An 18,911-nucleotide genomic window follows, 5' to 3' on the forward strand; every position below is an offset into this window, starting at 1 on the left:
GGGTTGTGGCTCAGCAGTAGAGCACTCGCCTAACAAATGCAAGCCACATGATCCTCAGCACCACACAAAAATAAATAAATAAGGGGCTGGGGTTATAGCACTTAACTAGCACATGTGAGGCCCTGGGTTCAATCCTCAGCACCATATAAAGATAAATATATAAAATAAAGATATTGTATCTATCTATAGCTACAAAAAATATTTTTAAATAAATAAATAAAGGTATTGTGTCCAACTACAACAAAAAAAAATTTTAAATTGTATCTCAATGATAACATTGACTTTAAATGACCTAAACTTATGAATCAAAAGACATAGAATGGCAGATTGGATTAAAAAATGAGACCCGGGCTGAGGATGTGGCTCAAACGGTAGCGCGCTCGCCTGGCATGCGTGCGGCCAGGGTTCGATCCTCAGCACCACATACAAACAAAGATGTTGTGTCTGCCAAATACTAAAAAATAAATATTAAAAAAAAATTAAAAAAAAAAAAATGAGACCCAACAATAGGCTGTCTCCAAGAGACTCATATGCAAAGACATCCACAAACTGAAGGTAAAAGGACGGGGAAAAAACATATCATTCACATAGATCTCTAAACAAGCAGGGATTTCCATCCTCATATCACATAAAGTGGACACCAAGCCAAAGTCAATCAGAAGAAACAAAGAAGGACATTTCATACTGCTTGAGGGAATTATACATCAAAAAGACATAACAATCATAATTATTATGCCCCCAATAGAGCATCTATGTACATCAAACAAACCCTTCTCAATTTCATGAAGCAAACAGATCACAACACAATAATACTGGGTGACTTTACCATACCTCTATCACCACTGGATAGATCCTCCAAACAAAAACTAAATAAAGAAGCTAGAGAACTAAAAAATACAATAATAATAATTTAGACTTAACAAACATATAGAATATTTCATCCATCAATGACTGAATACACTTTTTTCTCAACAGCACATGGATCCTTCTCTAAAACAGACTATATCTTAGGCCACAAAGAAACTCTTATCAAATACAAAAAATAATACTACTTTGCATCCTAACAGATCATAATGGAATGAAATTAGAAATCAATGATAAAATAAAAAATAGAACCTACTCTAACTGGAGACTAAATAAAATACTATTTATGACAAATAGATAGCAGAAGAAATCAGGGATGAAATTAAAAAAGACAGAGGTAAATGAGAATAAAGATACAACATATCAAAATCTTTAGGACACTATGAAGGCAATTATAAGAGGAAATTTCATTGCATTGAGCTCATTCATTAAAAGAATAGAAAGTCAACAAATAATCTTATAGTACTTCTCAAAGCCCTAGAAAAAGAAGAAATCAACACAAAAAGCAGAAGACAGGAAATAATTAAGAGATGAAACTGAAATAAAAGAAACAATCCAAAAAAATCGACAAAACAGAAAATTGGTTTCTTTGAAAAAAAATCAATAAAATTAATAAGCCTTAGCCAACCTAACAGAAAGAGAGAAGACTCAAATTACTAAAATTCATGAAAAAAAAAAAAACAATAAGGTGAGAGCAAATGAAAGAGAATACCAAAAGAAAAGAAGCAAAGACAGACTTCCATGAATCAGTGGTGCTTTATTAAGCAACGGAGGGCCTCATTTTCAAGGGGAAAATGATTACAACAAGAGTCTGAGTTTTATAGGGTTTAGCAGGGTCAGGTGATGAAGGAATTTTGATGGTAGGCTCATTCAGGGAAGGGCAGGAGCGCAGGCAGGCAAACAGCTATAAGGAAAGTTTCATAGGGCCTACTGTACTAGGGACAGCTGGTTCAGCTATAGGTGGGAACCAGGTGTAAGTCCCTTCTGTGCTCTTCCCTATTTTCCCTTCCTTCCTTCCCTCTAGCTGAGGCCTAGGCTTCTATTTTATAACACTGCAATGACAAAAGCTCCAATTTACCACAGATATCTCTCCATACACATGGCACGAGGGTAGGCAGGGGAACAGTTATAGATAAGGGGAGTTCCCTGTGGCCTATTTTCCATATCCTTCAAAAGGAAATATCACAAGGGACACTACTGAAATACAGATGATAATCCAACTATTTTGAAAATTTATACTCTAATAAAATAGAAAATCTTGAAGACATGGACAAATTCTAGACACATATGACCTACCAAAATTGAATCAAGAAGACACAGAAAATTTAAACAGATCAATTTTAAGCAATGAAATTGAAGATGCCATCAAAAGCTTACCAAGAAAGAAAAATCCTGGACCAGACAGACTCTCAACTGAGTTCTACTAGACCTTCAAAGAAGAGCTAACACCAATCTTCCTCCAATTATTCCATAAAATATAAATGGAAAGAAACCTGCCAAACTCATTCTATAAAGCTATTATCACTCTAATACCAAAACCAGACCAGGATGCATCAAGAAAATTTCAGACCAATATCCCTGATGAACACAGATGCAAAAATTATTAATAAAATACTGGTAAATCACATACAAGAACATATTTAAACATAATCAAGTGGGGTTCATCTCAAGGAGGCAAGGTTGGTTCAACATATGGAAATCAATAAACATAATTCATCACATCAATAGATTTTAAAGATAATAATCACATTATTATCTAATAGATGCAAAAAAAAAGCATTTGACAAAATACATATCCATTCAGTTAAAACACTAGAAAACTAGGGAAAGTAGGAATATACCTCAACATTGTAAAAGATGCATATGATAAACTCAAGGCCAACATCATTCTAAATGGAGAAAAATTGAATACATTCCCTCTAAAAACTGGAACAAGATAGGGATGCCCTCTTTCACCACTTCTATTCAATCCTAGAAACTCTAGCCAGAGCAATTAGAAGAAAGAAATTAAAGGGATATGAATAGGAAAAGAAGAACTCTAAACCATCCCTTTTTGCTGATGACATGGTTCTAAATTTAGAAGACCCAAAAACTCTACCAGAAAACTTCTAGAACTCATACATAAATTCAGCAAAGTCTATGGATATAAGATTGACACTCATAAATAAGTTGCATATCAGTGATAAATCAACTGAAAACTATCCCATTCACAATAGCCTCAAAGAAAATAAAATATTTGGGAATCGATCTAATAAAAGAGGCAAAAGACCTCTACAATGAAAACTACAGAACACTAAAGAAAGAAATTGAAGAAGACATTAGAAGATGAAAAGATCTTCCATGTTCTTGGATAGACAGAATTAATATTGTCAAAATGGCCACACTAACAAAAGTGCTATACAGATTTAATGCAATTCCTATTAAGTTTCCGATGACATTCTTCATAGAAGTAGAAAAAACAGTCATGAAATCCCTTTGGAAAAATAAGAGACCCAAAATAGCTAAAGCAATCCTTAGCAAGAAAAGTAAAGCAGGAGGCATCACAATACCAGAAATTAAGCTATACTAACAGAGACATAGTATAGCATGGTATTAGCACCAAAACAAACGTGCAGACTACTGGTACAGAATAGAAGACACAGACACAAACCCACATAAATACAGTTATCTCATACTAGAAAAAGGCACTGTAAACATTCATTGGAGAAAAGATAGCCTCTTCAACAAATGGTGCTGGAAAAACTGGAAATCCATATGTAACAAAATGAAATTAAACCACTATTTCTCACCCTGCACAAAATTCAACTTAAAGAGTAGATCAAGTCTAGTGGACTTAGGCACTAGAACAGAAACCCTGCACCTATTAGAAGAAAAGGTAGGCCCAAATCTCCACCATGTTGGTTTAGGTACCAAATTCCTCAACAAGACTCCTAAAGCACAAAAATTAAAATCAAGAGTCAATAAATGGGATGGATTCAAACTTCTTCACAGCAAAGGAAACAATCAAGAACATAACAAGAGACTACAGAATGGGAGAGAATCTTTCACCTGTACCTCAGATAGAGCATTAATCTCCAGGATATATAAAGAATTTTAAAAACTTAGTAGCAAAATAATAATAATAATAATCCAATCAATAAATAGGCAAGGAACTGGATACTTCACAGAAGAAGAAATAGGAATGGTCAACAAATGTGAAAAAATATTCAACATCACTAGCAATTAGAGAAATGCAAATTAAAACAACACTGAGATTTCATCTTGTTCCAGTGAGAATGGCAATTATCAAGAATACAAGTAACAATAAATGTTGGCAAGGATGTGGGGGGAAAAGGTACACTCATACATTGCTGGTGGGACTGCAAAATGGTATAACGACTATGGAAAGCAGTATGGGGATTACTCATAAAACTTGGAATGGAACCACCATTTGACCCAACTCCTGGACATATACCCAAAGGACTTAAAATCAGCATACTATTGTCATGCAGCCACATCAGTGTTCATAGAAGCTCAATTCACAATAGTTAAGCTATGAAACCAACCTAGGTGCCCTTCAACAGATGAATGAATAAAGAAAATTTGGTACATGTACACTCAGCCATAAAAAAAATGAAATTATAGCATCTGCCAGTAAACTGGAGACTATCATGCTAAATGAAATAAGTCAATCCCCCCAAAAAACAAACACTGAATGTTCTGTTATGTGGATGATGACTCACAATAGGCTGGGAGGGGTGGGAGTGGAGGTTCACCAAATTGGATAGGGGGAATTGGGGGAAGGGAAGAGGAATGGGAATGGGAAAGACAGTAGAATGAATCAGATATAACTTTCTTATGTTCATATATACAAATACACAACCAGTGTAACTCCACATCATGTACAACCACAAGAATGGTTACACTCCATGTATGTATATCAAAATATATTCTATTGTCATGTATAACTAAAAAGAACAAATTTTTAAAAAGGAGAAAAGCAAGAGAAATATTCTAGATTAAAGGACATACTATTTAACTGGATCTTGAATTTTTTGAAATGCTAAAAAGAATATTATTGGAAATACTGGGCAGAACTAAATATGAAACATTACAATGTACTGCTTAGTAATAAATTCTTACAATATATAGTTATCTATAAATATCCTTATTCTTAAGTGATACAGGTTAATGTATTTAGCAATTAAGTGCCACCATGTATGCAATGTACTTTCAACTGTGTTCAGAAGAAATAAAAGCATGTATGCAAAGCTGTGGCTATAGTTCAGTGACAGAGTGCTTGCCAATCATGTGTGAGGCACTGGGTTCAATCCTCAGCACCGCATACAAATAAAATAAATGCATGCTGTCCATACGCAACTACAAAAAAATTTTTTTTAAAGTATGTATACACTCATATATATTACAGAAGAAAAATCAATCTCTTGTTTGCTTAAATTCTGTTTCTCACATCTCTGGTACTTGCAGTCAAAAGCAATTGTGATTAATACACATTACTCCAACAACTGTTATAATGATCTAGATATCTAATAACATATTCAAGGCTCTCTGTTCTTATATCACTTTTGTATCAATACAAAATATTGATACCATATGGATACCTAACCTTTGTTTCCTGGTTCTGAATTGAATGTTTTATTCATTATAGTATTTGTACAAGTTCTTTTTCTATTATTAAGATGTAAACATGGTGCCAGAAGAAAAGATAAAAATATGAAAACATAAAAATCGAATTGTGATTTGGTTGTTGCCAAATATTTATTTTTAGCATTTATGAAGTCAAACAAAATGGAGATTTTTCTTATACTACTAACAGAAATGCCTAAGTATTCAGAATCTGACCTGTTTTAACTACTGATCTCAAAATTCTCAAAGTAAAATCAAACCTAGATGGAGTAAAATCAGAAAACTACTGGATTCTGAAACAGAACACAATGGTAACTTTCATTTCATTTTATATAATATTTACTGAAAATAAATATAATATTTACTGAAAAAACCAACATCAGTTCATTTTTCTTATAATGTTTTCCTAGAAAAATTTCTAAAAACCATAAGCAGAAATATTTCATGATTTCAATTTCCTGAGACAGGGAAAGGAGAGCCCTGAATCCAAGAATTGTTTCCACAACAGACCAAGTTCACGAGCTGCTAACTTCTTCCCAAAGCTTTCCAGCAGCCTTACATGTACAATATGCCTTAATTTGACCAATATCTGATCTTCCTGGGGCAGCAGTAGAAAGCACCTATATCATCTTTTGTGAAGCAAGTGCAGACAAATCCAAGGCAGACACATTGATTGCCTTGTTCATGTGCAAGCCCTGGTGCAGCCAACAAAGAACTGACTAGATGTGTAAAGAAATTCTGTAACTGTTTGTAACAGCTATTAGCTTGTGTAAGCCAGTATTTTTTTCTTTTTTCTTTGTCTATATAAACTTTTCTGCTAATATTCTCAGCAAGCAGTTTGGGGACACAGTCTTCTTTGTGATGGAGCATGAGCACCAGCAAAGCCATGTTCATGTTTGCGTCTTCATGGTTTCTATCTCAAGCTAAGCAAAAGAACCCCAGGATGGGCCTGTATGTAACACTAAGAGCAGGGAGGTGTTAATACTAAGAGCTAGTTAACATCAAAATGAGCTTGGTACAAAAAAAGCTATACTTTGCATTTTTTATTTCTATCTTGAATTGAGCAAAAGAAGCCCATTCCAATAACTAACATTACCATTTAGCATGGTTCCTATACACATAAGTACAGCCAAATAGACAAGATATGTTTCTTTTCAATATGAACCATATGATATACTAAGGACTAAGATAATAAAAATTATATTATACAATACTTTATAATTAAGGGTATCTAGTTTAATCTATCCACAATAGACAAATTTAACAATAAGCAAATTCAAATTTTTATAGTAAACTAAAAATCATTTAAAATCGAATTTGAACCAGTATTATGGGAAAATTCATAAACTAAGGGAGAAATATGGGATCTATTTTAGGCATAATTTTCGTAAGATGTTTTCTCAATACTTTCGTGTTTATTGTGTCTCCAGCATTAAAAATGCAAACTTAAGACTGAAATTGAATGCAGACCAATTATTGCAAAAAAAAAAATCTTTCTATATACCAATCAATGTTCTTATATATGGAGCTTCCCAGCGTCAGTCCCAGCATGCACTCCAGAGTTCAGTCATTACCACTGAGACTCTACCATAACATTTGATGAGAAGTTGGTCTTATTCCACAGCAGAGCAAGTTAGTTGATTATGTTTAACATTACTGTTCTTACAATGTACCAAAGCCCGATTTAAGATAACATCTTAAGATGTTAAGATAGAGAAAGTTTAAAGAAATGGACTCAATTTTGGCCTGAAGCTTTCCATTAAAAGATTCAAAGGTGTTAACAAGCTCTCTTGAAAGGTTACTAATATACTAGATGTGAAATATTCTTTGGACTTGTGAACGTACTTTCCCATAAGAATAATGGTGTAAATGGCAGACTATCGGGCTAATTCATAAACAATTATTTTATCCACAACAGTGACCAAATGTGGATAATTTTGATTTTAAAAACTAAAATCCAATGCTTTTTGAGATACACTACTTCAAGCTTGTTGAATTGTTAGCCAATATAATAGAACTGCCTGACTTGATACCATTAAATTTCTACTCACCCAACCTATTTACCTTACGATACTACGTGCATAGTGAATGCCATATAAGTATAAGAACATCATCCTCATCATTAATACATTGTGATAGTAAGTGAAAACATAAGTAGAGCTTAGGAAGATGAAACTGGATTTAAATCCCCACTTGGAGCTTAGGAAAATGTATGCTTCTGAAAAGTTACATTACTTTTCTTATTCAGTTCAATTCAGCAGAGACCTCTTAAAGATTTGTGTCAATCATTTTATTTAGCATGTCTAGAAGTAGTTTTCAACTCTAGCTTTGCAACAGAATCACCTTCAGAATTTTAAAAAATACAGACATAAGACACTATCTACAAAATCACATTTCCAGAGAAAGAAATTCATACAAAAGTATAGAGACATGTGAGTAGATAGTACATTCCAGGTGAGTAGGAAACAGGAAGGGAAGATTTGGAGTCACTGATGTTATGCAAAGCAATTCCTTATACATCTGTTAGAATGGCCACAATATAAACACCTGGAACAATAGAAACTCTCATTCTTTGCTGGTAAGAATGCAAACAACACAGCCAGTTTAAAAAGACAGTTCAGCAATTCCTTACAAAACTTAATACAGTCCTGCAACATAATCTAGCAATTGTGCTCTTTAGTATCTACCCAAATAAATTAAAAACATGACTATACAAAAACTTCTACATGGATGTTTATATCAGGTTTATCCCTAATTGCAAAATTCAGACGCAACCAAGATGTCCTTTGGTAGGCGAAGGAATAAACTGTAATACATTCAAACAATAAAATATAATTCATCATTCAAAAGAAATGAGTCATCAAGCTTTGAAAAAGACATGGAGGAAATTTAAATACATATAATTAAGTGAAATCTGAAAAAGCTACATACTATACAATTCTAAAAATATGACATTCAAGAAAAAGCAAAACTGTAGTAGAGGCAGTAGAAAGTTCAGTGGATGCCAGGAGTTCAGGGGAAGGAGGAATAAATAGGCAGAAACACAGAGGATTTTTAGGGCACTGCAACTCTTCTGCACATTACTGCAATTATGAATACATGTCATTACACGTTAGTCAGAACCCATCGAATACACAATCTCAGGAGTAAATCCTAGCGCACACTATGCACTTTGGGAGATGCGGGTGTGTCAATGTAGATTGAACAATTGTAATATGTACCACATTGGTGTGAGATTGTTGATAGCAGGGAAAGGATGGGGGACCATATGAGAATTCTGTACTTTTTATTCAGTTTTGCTATGAACTTAAAACTATTCAATAAAAAGTTCTTTTCTAAGAACTGGGGCTGGGGCTCAGTGGTAGGGTGCACTGGACTGGTACACACGAGGCACTGGGTTCAATCCTCAGCAGCACCACATAAAAATGAAATAAAGATATCGTCGTGTCCACCTACAACTAAAAAAATTTTTTAAAGTTCTTTTCTAAAATTAACATTTTAAAAAAGTAATGTTTGTTAAACAGAATCATTGACATACAGAGAGTCTAGTCAGTATTTACTCAATTATCCAATATGCCATACACTTTCAAATCTTAGAGCCTTAACTCATATATTCAGTCAGGCTGATGGGCCCTTCCATCCCTACCACCACTTTCTACACACCAAATTACAACTGTTCTAACACTTCAAAGTCCAACTCAGTATGTCACTGAGTTCATGAAGCTTATCCTGATCCTTCATCTTAACCACAAGCATCTTCTATACTTCTCTGTACCGAGTAACATAATTCTGTTTGATTCATGGTGTTGAAAAAAATTAATTAAAGGTGATCTTTTTAAAATTAGGGGGGATAATATCTAAAATCCAGATGGCTTACTACTCTGTAAAAACAATATCACACTATAACCAGATTGGGGCAAAAAGCAGGAACTACAATGAGATCCCTCTCTTTGTGGCCTCAACCCTGAGGCAAGGTGTTATCATTTATTATTGTTCCTATATTGCTTTTCTTACTCTTCCCACTTTACTCACTTAAAAATGCATGCTTGGCTCCAGTCCCCATTTAAGGATTTACCCTGCTTACCTATCTGCTTATGTATCATACCTCTAACCTAGAAATTTCTTGACAGCAATGATTTATTTCACCTTCTTTTTGTTTCTACACTCCTTCTTATATACTTATCAACTATTTTCTGAATTTAGTAAATTATTAATCAATACAACAGCAAAACTAATTAACACATAATTATTACAAATGTTGCTACTTAAGCTTTAGTAATTGGTAGCACTGCTTCTTTACAATGTTCAAATTCACTTCAAAATTCAAAGATATTCTTTTTACATTCTGTATCACATTGGGACTCTTTTTGAAGGCAAGAAAAAGTAAGAAGCTGAGATACAAAAATAAAGAGATCGTGTATTGAAGGCTTATAATGTGCCAGGGTATGCAGCCTGCTGCCATATTTATAAAACACAAGCCAAAAATCCATCCATCTTTTAACCAGTCCCACAGTACTCTGTATTGGTGACACAACTCCTTAAGCAAGGTAAAAACTTGTTAGTCCAGACATATGATTACTAAAAGCACATACTACATTGAGTTTCTAACCTTGATATTTAAAAGAAACAAGCAAAGCCAAAAAACATTCCTAGGTTCCACCTTCAAATGTTTAATAGGCTAACACACTATGTTGAAAAGTAACAAGGTGTTATGTAACATTTAAATAATTACTTGCCCAGGAAAAATATATAGTACTGAACTCAATAACCTTACTACAATTACACACATGCACACACACAAGCACACACACACACCCCGTTGGAACCAACTTCCACAAGACAACCTTTTTTTCCCAGAGGAGCTGTAAGTAACCAATGGTCCATTAAGACACTGTAAGTTAACCAGGGTAACAGTCAACATTCCTTACTCGGTGGTATTGGCTGCCACATATCAATACAAGAGAGAACTCCTACAAGGCAGGGACCCATGCCCCACTTAGCTTTGTTTGCCCCAGCAGTACTAAGGTCTGCAAAATGCTCTACACAAACTGGGCAATACACAAGAAGTGTTAAATGCGGGCGAGGAGGGGGCAGATATGTGCTCAGGAAGGCATTTTTAGAATTCCATAATGTAATCTGAAGCTTTTCTCTTTATTGTAACAAAGAGAATAAACATATATCTTAGTGGCAATATATTGTTCAATTTATTGTTCAAATTTCGTAATAAAGATAATAAAACCACCTGATTCACAGGGTCTTGAAAGGATTAAATCGAATGGTATATATAAAGTCTCCTAGTCAGGCATGGTGGCACAATCCTGTAATCCCAGTGACTCAGGAGGATCACAAGTTTAAAGTCAGCTTCTGCAACTTAGTGAGTCCCTAAGCAATTTAGTGAGACCCTGTCTCAATATTAAAAAAAAAACAAAACAGAAAAGGGCTGGGGATGTGGCTCAGTGGTTACACATGGCTGGATTCAATCTCCAGTATCAATAAAAAAAATTAAAAATAAAGTTTCTGTAGGTCAATGGCTGGAACACTACACCACATACTACTTAAGAATTAGCTATTGAGATTACTAAAAAAAAAAAAAAAAGTTATTATAATAAAAGAAAGACCCACAAAGCCAGAGCTGAAAAGAAATTAACTCAGGTGAGATAATTTCACTGTTGACAAACCTTTTTAGGGCCAGATTCTACTGTAAGTATTTTAGGCTTTGCAAGCCAAGATACAATATCCTCAACCCTTGGAGTAACTATTAGCCAATTTCACATTTTTAAACTGAAAAACTATTCTTAGTTCATGGTCGATACAACAACTCACAGCCCTAGTTTGCCAACCCCCTGGATAAAATGATAATGATGGTTAATACAGTCTGTGCTTTTAAAGACAACACAAAGAAATGTTTGTGAGTTGACTGAAAAACATGTTGCCTCAAACTTCCAAAATCCAGTCAGGCAGGACTTGTGAGGAATGGAGCCAGGACTTAAGGCCTCAAGAGCCAGCAAGAACCTCACAAGGCTCTCCAGGTCCGCCAAGCCCCCGCCCACACTTACTCCCAGCAGCGGCCCGCGACCGATCACCGTCTCCCCGGGCGCCAGGGCCACCCGGGGGCCGTCGCCCAGCGGCCGCAGCTCGAAGCCCCCAGACATGGCGGGCTTAGTTAGGTCCCTTCGCAAGAACACGGGCCCCTGCAGCCGTTTCCGCCTTCCACAGACACGCGCGGGGCATGCCCAGGCCCCTGGGAAACAGAGGGGGAGGGGGAGCAAAGACTCAGCTCGGGAGAGCTCACTCCTTGAGGGGCAGGGGCCCCAGCGCCACTTCCGGAGTCCCGCCCTCCACCCAAACGAGTGACGCAATCGGGGATTCCCCCTTCAGGTCTTACGAATTATTGTTTAAAAAACCCGGCTTCCCTACACCCCCATCCATTCTCACCGCCCACCGGGTTTGGAGGACGCCGGGCCTTGTAGTCCTTAGCGCCTTCCTTTGCCTTCGTTCAAGAGCTGAGACGACATAGAAAAACTACCAATCCCAGGAGGCAATGCGCGCGCCTCTGCGCCTGTGCGAATTTGAGTCGGCAGGGCGGGGCTAGAGTGGGCGGGACGTGAAGGATGATGGGGAAGGATTCGAATCCCGGAGGATTTAAATTGCTGTAGGAGAATCCATCGCTGCCCAGTAAGTAGGAGGGTCTTCCCTTCGCGGACCTATAGGCCTGCGCGCTCTGGGGCACGACCCATGCGCAAACCAAGCCTTCCTTCAGTGGCTTGGAATCGAGGTGACAGTTTTGACAGTTGTTCATTTGTCAGTGCCAGGTGTTCTTGGGTTTCGGGCAGCTGCAGCTCACCCAGAGCACACAGGAGGGTGACTAGGATGAGACCCGAGGTCCCGACCGTGGGTTCCCGAAGGATGGAGGCTCTCCGAGAGCTAGTCTGAGCCCGACGTCCTACCAAACTGAAAAGCTTGATTCATGAAAGACAGAAAAGAAGTAGTTTTCTAGGCAACTAGTCAAAACTGAACTTGAAGAAAGATTCATAGAGAGATTTTAGGAACCTGGTCAAGGCACTCCCGACTGTCAATTTCAAAAACCTTCCTCCTCCTCCAGTGGAATTCTGATGGGAGGAAGCGTTTTATTCCCCAGTGAGAACATTTAAATGCAGTGTAACATCCTCCTAATATGAGATTCTTTTCAAAAACATGGTGGTTTGGCTTTGGTTTGTTTGGATGGTAGGAGGGGAGAATGTGCGAAGATTCATTGCTCATGACTCATCGTCTTGTTTTGTCAGTTTTCTGACTTCCCCAAAACCTCAAGACAAAGTCCTTTCCTGAACACAGGGGTTACAATTCTAACCACTACAAGTAATTTGTATCATTAACAACCTAAAGTATGGGAGCCACTGTGGTCTGGGCAAGTCCAGAAACATTACTGTATAGCACACTTGAATAGGGCAATTGCTATTAGCTGAGCTAAAAGAAGCATTCCGTTGTATCTTGAACCCCTTCTACTATACCCTGAAGCCCATTTTAAAATGAAGTTCAAAACGTTCTAAACTGATTTTAAGTAAATACAAGCTGTCTTTATATGTGAAGGTAGCTCAAGAATAGCGATTTCAGAACCTTTAAATCTGTAGTCACATAATCCAGCTGGCTGAATTATAAACATTGTTTATAGTTATTGCTCACTTGCTTGATGCCTTAGATACTATTATACTTAGCTCATAATTAACTATACCAGTAGGATATCTTTAAGAGGCCATCTCTTAAACACTAGTTTGAATTAAATATTTGAGACTTTGTGTCATTATGACCAGGATCTCATTCTCTAGTCCATTTCCTTTAGTATTTGTGTCAAATTGAGCCCCTACCCACTAGGTGCAAATAGACAAACAATTCTTATATGAATTACTAAAAAGAATCTTTCTTATGATTAAGTCACAAATTATAGATGAAGAACTTAATGTCAAGACATCAGTTCTTACAAACAAGTATTCTTACTTGGGTTTGATAGAATTGACGCATACTCATTTTTAAAAGTACTTTTAGTAAATACTTGAATGTGTTCTCTCGGTAATTATAAACTCAATAAATATGGTCTGACATGGAGAATCATTTCCCTTTTGGACAGTGTTCTTTGAGAACAAAACAACAAACAAAAAAAAACAAACAAAACAAAACATTTAGAAACAACCCCATTATTAAGAATATTCCATAAAGAAGGTAACCAAAATGTTGAGTGCCTCCCATGTGTAATTCAGATGTGAGGCTATTTTATAAATTATCCCTGTCAATCTTTGTGAACCACATGAAAAGCAGCATTGGCACTATTTTACAGATTCAGAAGCTTAAGTAAAGAAGAGTTAAAATTCTTTAATCATACCCCAAAAGGTATCTCATTCTGAGTAGGATTTGTAGTCTTATCTGAAGAGACTGAATATGTTTAAACTTTGCCTTTTAGGTTACAAATGAAGGTAATTTATTAAAACATCACGCTATGCAGAAAAATTCCAAGGGAAACAATAATTTGAGAGTTTCTGACATAGAATTGAATTCTGTGGATGCTGAGAAGGCAATAAACGAGAGTCAAAATAACTTTGTTGAACTGCTGCCTCTAGAAGTCACTTTTAAAATTTTCAGTCAGCTGGACATTCAGAGTTTGTGCAGAGCTTCTGTGACATGTAGGAGCTGGAATTACACAATAAGAAACAGTGACTCTTTATGGAAGCCCCACTGCTTGACTGTAAGAGCTGTGTGCCAAAGAGAAATAGATGACGACCTAGAAAGTGGTTATTCCTGGAGGGTAAGTTTACCCTTTCCTGTTCACAGTGCTTTTGACAGTATTATGGTGGTGGGTTTGGAAATGGTAGGATTACATATCCAGAATAATGTACAGAGTGTGAGGACTTTGGGAAATGAGTTAAAGTTGAGTTATTATTATTTTCCTGCTAAATACACTGACTCCACACTATCTCCCATTCACCCTTTCATATTTTCAAATCCTAAATTCAGGAACTTTCCTGTTAGCCATTTCAGTCCCCTTATCCAAAACGTCCAGTAAACTCTGTGGCTCAGTCTCTGTGTACACACATATACATAAACACATGCACACATTCATGTGCATATACATGAATGTATTAACATGTGTATATCAATGTAAGAACCTAATATTCTCAGCCCTGTGAGTCAGCTTCTCTAGTCTGAACAAATTCACTAACCAACCACTTCCTACATTCTTTTTGAACGATGATGGTTTACCCCTTTCAGGTAATACTACTAAGGAATTACCAGAAGAGTAAAGTAAAGCATGAATGGCTAAGTGGCAGATACAGCAACATACGTTCTCCCATTAGCCTCCCAGAAAAAATTATGTGCCCGATGGATGCAGATACGTGGGGAGAAATTCTAGAAGCAGAACTGGAAAGATAAGTAGAAAAAAACTACAGTCAGATCTTGTGACTTTGAAATTTCAAAATGTCTGTACTTACAAAAGTTCTGTTGATATTTTTTATCTACCTTTTTAATATTTAACATTTAAAAGTAAAACTTTATTTTTGTTTTACACTTTAGTAAAAAATATTTTTTTGCTTTTATTGTAATGTGAAAAAATCATGAACTGTTTTATGTAAGAAATAATATACTGATAGAATGATTTCAAATGTATTGTTTAATGTACTTGTGTTGGTATTTAGTAAGACTTTAAATGTTAAGAGTTTGGTATTTGTGTTTTCTGTTTAATGATAATTCAAAAATTTAGGAAGCAACTTGAAAAAACTAACTTAAACAACAGACATAAATAAACTCATGGGAGGACTACATGAAAATAATAGCAATATATTTAAATGCATAATAAACTCACATTTCAATAACTTTAAATTTTCCATTCCAGTGGAATCAAATTGAATTATCAAATTGTTAAATGTTAAACCTGTGGTTTAGTTTAAAATCAGTCTGATTTTAGGGCTAAAGCTCATCAGATTAAGATTTCCATTACTTTCCTACAAACCTGAGATTATTCTCAGTGGCTGAAAATGTGTGGAAAGTTTCCAAAGCACAAATACCATCAGAACTGCTATACAATATAGTCTAGTAAAACTTCTGATGGCCTTAGAGCACCATCTAGTGTATTATTCATTGGTATAAAGACAAAGGACTTTCAGCTCCTTTTTGTTTTCTCCATATTTAAAAGAAAATCAAAATTATCCTAAAGAATCCTTGACACTTGACTTTGTTAAAGTTTACAACTTTCAAAGAACCTTTATTTCAACTTTTATTTCTCTTTTTCACAAGAGCAGATGATATAATATTCCATCATAGTGTTCATTATGAATCAGGTCACCACCATGTTAAAAAGTATTTACAAAACATTTTAGTTGGTATGGGGTTTTCTTCTTTAAGTGTTCTCTATGGCACAAAAATAAGAATCCAGAAAACTAGAATTTAATCAGTAGGCAACTAAAAGAAAGAAGCCTATACACTCTATACAAATTGCCATTGTTGGATCAAGCAGAAAATGAGTGATAATCTTCTACTTACCTTTTTAGAGTTGGAAAAGGCCTTGAAAATCAGGCAGTTCAGTTTCCAGGGCTGTACAATAATTTCATCCTTCAAACCCTGTCAGTCAGCAAACCCAAGTTCAAATACTTCTTATAGGATCCCCACTATGTGACAGAACCGTCCTATTGTATGCTAGGATAACTCTGATCAATATCAGTTTGTCCTCATTGAACTGAAGACCACCTCTCTGTAACATTTGCGTATTAGTTCAATCATTCTTTGATTGCCACTGCTAACCTGTCTCTTCCTATGTCTTCTCCACAACTTATGCTATTCATAGAGCATAATTCCTGGACCCAGCAGTGTTCTTTTCTGCCCATGCCTTCTTAACAAAAATGTAATTGGAAAGGAAGAGACCCTACTAATTTTATTTAATAAGAGATAATAAGAAAGCACTTTGAAATTATTGGAAAAATTAAAGCTTTAAAGCATTTTATGAATAGTATCTGTGTACAATAGCATATGGACACATATAGTAGTATCATCTTTTGTAATGGATGTGAACTCTTGTCTTTGCCCAACCCTTTCACCATCTATTGCCTTCCTCTATTAATAGAGATCACCCTAATTAGGGAAATTGTCCTTCTCACTTCTTCCCCATGCTGTTATTTACAGTGTCCTGTCTCCTTTACCTCTGTGTGAGTCTAGGGATAGAAACATGACCAAAACCACCCTCTTCCATGAGTCAGAGGAAAAAAATCCATTTCCTCTTTACTGTTGAAACGGTCCCCTGCCACGCAAAAACAGATTATCATAAGAGAATATGGAGACAACAGGAAAGAGAAACAGCTACAGGAGAGGTCTGTTTGCATTTGGGACCCTGGTTTTAGTCATTCCCTGTCTGCTTACCTAAACTAATACAAATTGAGTTTCAGCCTTTGCACTAAAAGCCCTACCTGATGTAATTTCCTTTGTTTATTTGTCTAGGGGGTGATATTTGTGGTTTAGGTAAGTCTATGTTTTTAAGATATCAAACCTTGATTTGTCCATAGTGCTTCTAATTTTATGTCCTGAAAACACTTCTTTGACTCTTACTTCCTCATCAGTCATTCATTGCTCAATCTGCTCTAAACTGACCTACACTCCACATGATTAAAACTGTTGTTATCCAAGTTACAAATGACTTAATTGATGAATCCATTGAATGCATTTTGGTTGTTCAAGTATTTGACACCCATAAACATTCAGTTCTTATAACTTCTAGGTTTGGGGCTAGAACCTCTTGGATTTTTTCTTTGCTTATTCTAACCAGTGTTTTCAGTTTCTTTCAAAGACTTACTTTCTTTCTGCTACTTACTACATGTTGATGTTTCTTAAGGAACATCCTAGATAATCCCACCCACTCCTCCAGCATCAACTATGGCCATCGTTGGTGCTGATGATGTTCACACCCAGGACACAGATCAGATCTGCCCGGTAGGCTCCAGACACCTGAATCAGAACTCATTCTCTCACAGAAATAATTGTTCTTCATCCCAGACCTCAGTGAATGATGGGCTTTGTTCAGTAGTTACCATATTTTACTCTTCTCCAACATTCTCCATGTTCAAGCAGAAGTCAAGGTTTAGTGATATTATCATCCTAATACCTAGGCATTTCAATCCTTCTCCATATTTATCTCTGCTTCATTACTTAATTCTGATCCTTATCTGAAGTTAGGATTACTTTAATAACCTCTTAACTGGTATACCTGCCTCCAGTTCTTTCCTCACCAGTATAATCTTTCTAAGTCCCCAAATTATCATATGACCTAACTTAAACACTTCAATGCATTCAGGTAAAGGTCAAAATTCCCTGGCAAAGTTTGTACAGTTTCTAATGATGTGGTCTGACCTGTAACTAGCCTCTTATCGCACCACTATTCCATCCTATAACTTTTTAGTTCAGTGACATCAAGCTATGCAGTTCTCTGAACATGTAAATTCCCTCAATTTTCTGCCTTTTGCACAGGCTGTTTGATATATCTATAAACTTCTTCCTTTGATCCTCCATGAATTCTTTTCTTGGCAAAATCTTTTGTAGAACTCATCACCTTAGCCTGGAAACAGTCCTACCTACTACTGTTCTGGATTAAGTGACCCTTTTAAGGTTTCTGTACTTCTTTGTTTATACCACACTCAAAGCTGTCATACTATGTTAAATTTTATATTTTCTTTTTCTGTCTCTTTAGACTGTGAATTTCTTAATGGCAGGGACCATTTTTAATTTATTCTTTTGTATTCCACATGGTAGTACTCCATAGATTTGTTAAATTATTTCTATAGTTTATTTATTTTAATTCTATTCAAAATAATAATAAAATTCTTTATTGTAAGTAATTGAAAATCTGCATTGTTATAGTAACAAATTTACTATATTGTTAATGGACAAGATTGCATTGAATTGCAAGTACAATGCTCAAGACATAGGAGATGTTTGATATTATTGCTACCAAAGGAATAAGTGTTCTACTCTTCTATAAAGATGTAAGAGAAAAGTAGAAGTGTTTTGTTATTTTTTTAATAAACACTTGAAAATAAACTGAGCCTCAAAAGTACCACTTATTATTTTATGTTACTGGGTCACCTCAATCAATTTTATGTATTACTTTGCAAGTTAAATGAATAAACTTTAGTTTGGTTTTTATACTACTATTGCATTAAAACAATAATAAGTTATAAGCTATGATCACAGTTTATACCAAAAGGAAAACTTTGGAACTTGTTGATTAGTTGTATGTTATGGACTTAAACCCTGCATTTATCAGAGCAAGCCATTAGCATCTGAGAATGTGAGTGGGTGGAGCAGAATGCAAGGAAGGCGCACTCATACTCATAGATAAAGTCATGTGTTAAGTTTACCCAGTGTGTAAAAGAAGTAAGATTATTGGAAAG

General features: G+C 35.7%; 2 protein-coding genes across 3 annotated transcripts in view; one reads left to right on the forward strand and one right to left on the reverse strand.

Moving 5' to 3' along the window:
• Positions 1-11,820, reverse strand: part of Aplf (aprataxin and PNKP like factor) — a 109,769-nt gene extending 97,949 nt beyond the window's left edge. For both annotated transcript variants that reach the window (XM_048804193.1, XM_015479578.2), the window contains exon 1: positions 11,547-11,820. In XM_048804193.1, coding sequence (XP_048660150.1) covers positions 11,547-11,642 — 96 coding nt within the window. In that variant the 5' untranslated portion in view covers positions 11,643-11,820. The remainder of the gene's footprint in view (positions 1-11,546) is intronic.
• Positions 11,821-12,071: 251 nt separating this feature from the next.
• Fbxo48 (F-box protein 48) lies at positions 12,072-18,558 on the forward strand. The gene is made up of 3 exons (XM_015479579.2): positions 12,072-12,165; positions 13,943-14,284; positions 14,749-18,558. The coding sequence occupies exons 2-3, from the start codon at positions 13,979-13,981 to the stop codon at positions 14,908-14,910; spliced, it is 468 nt and encodes a 155-aa protein (XP_015335065.1). The 5' UTR covers positions 12,072-12,165; positions 13,943-13,978; the 3' UTR covers positions 14,911-18,558.
• The last annotated feature ends 353 nt before the right edge of the window (positions 18,559-18,911 follow it).

Source organism: Marmota marmota, unplaced genomic scaffold (assembly GCF_001458135.2).
Source record: "Marmota marmota marmota unplaced genomic scaffold, marMar, whole genome shotgun sequence".
Lineage (NCBI taxonomy): Eukaryota > Metazoa > Chordata > Mammalia > Rodentia > Sciuridae > Marmota > Marmota marmota.

Coding starts and splice junctions, on each gene's coding strand:
- Fbxo48 (XM_015479579.2), top strand. CDS start 13,979: ATGCAGAAAAATTCCAAGGGAAACAATAATTTGAGAGTTTCTGACATA. Junction 14,285..14,748: donor AAAGTGGTTATTCCTGGAGG/GTAAGTTTACCC, acceptor TACCCCTTTCAG/GTAATACTACTAAGGAATTA.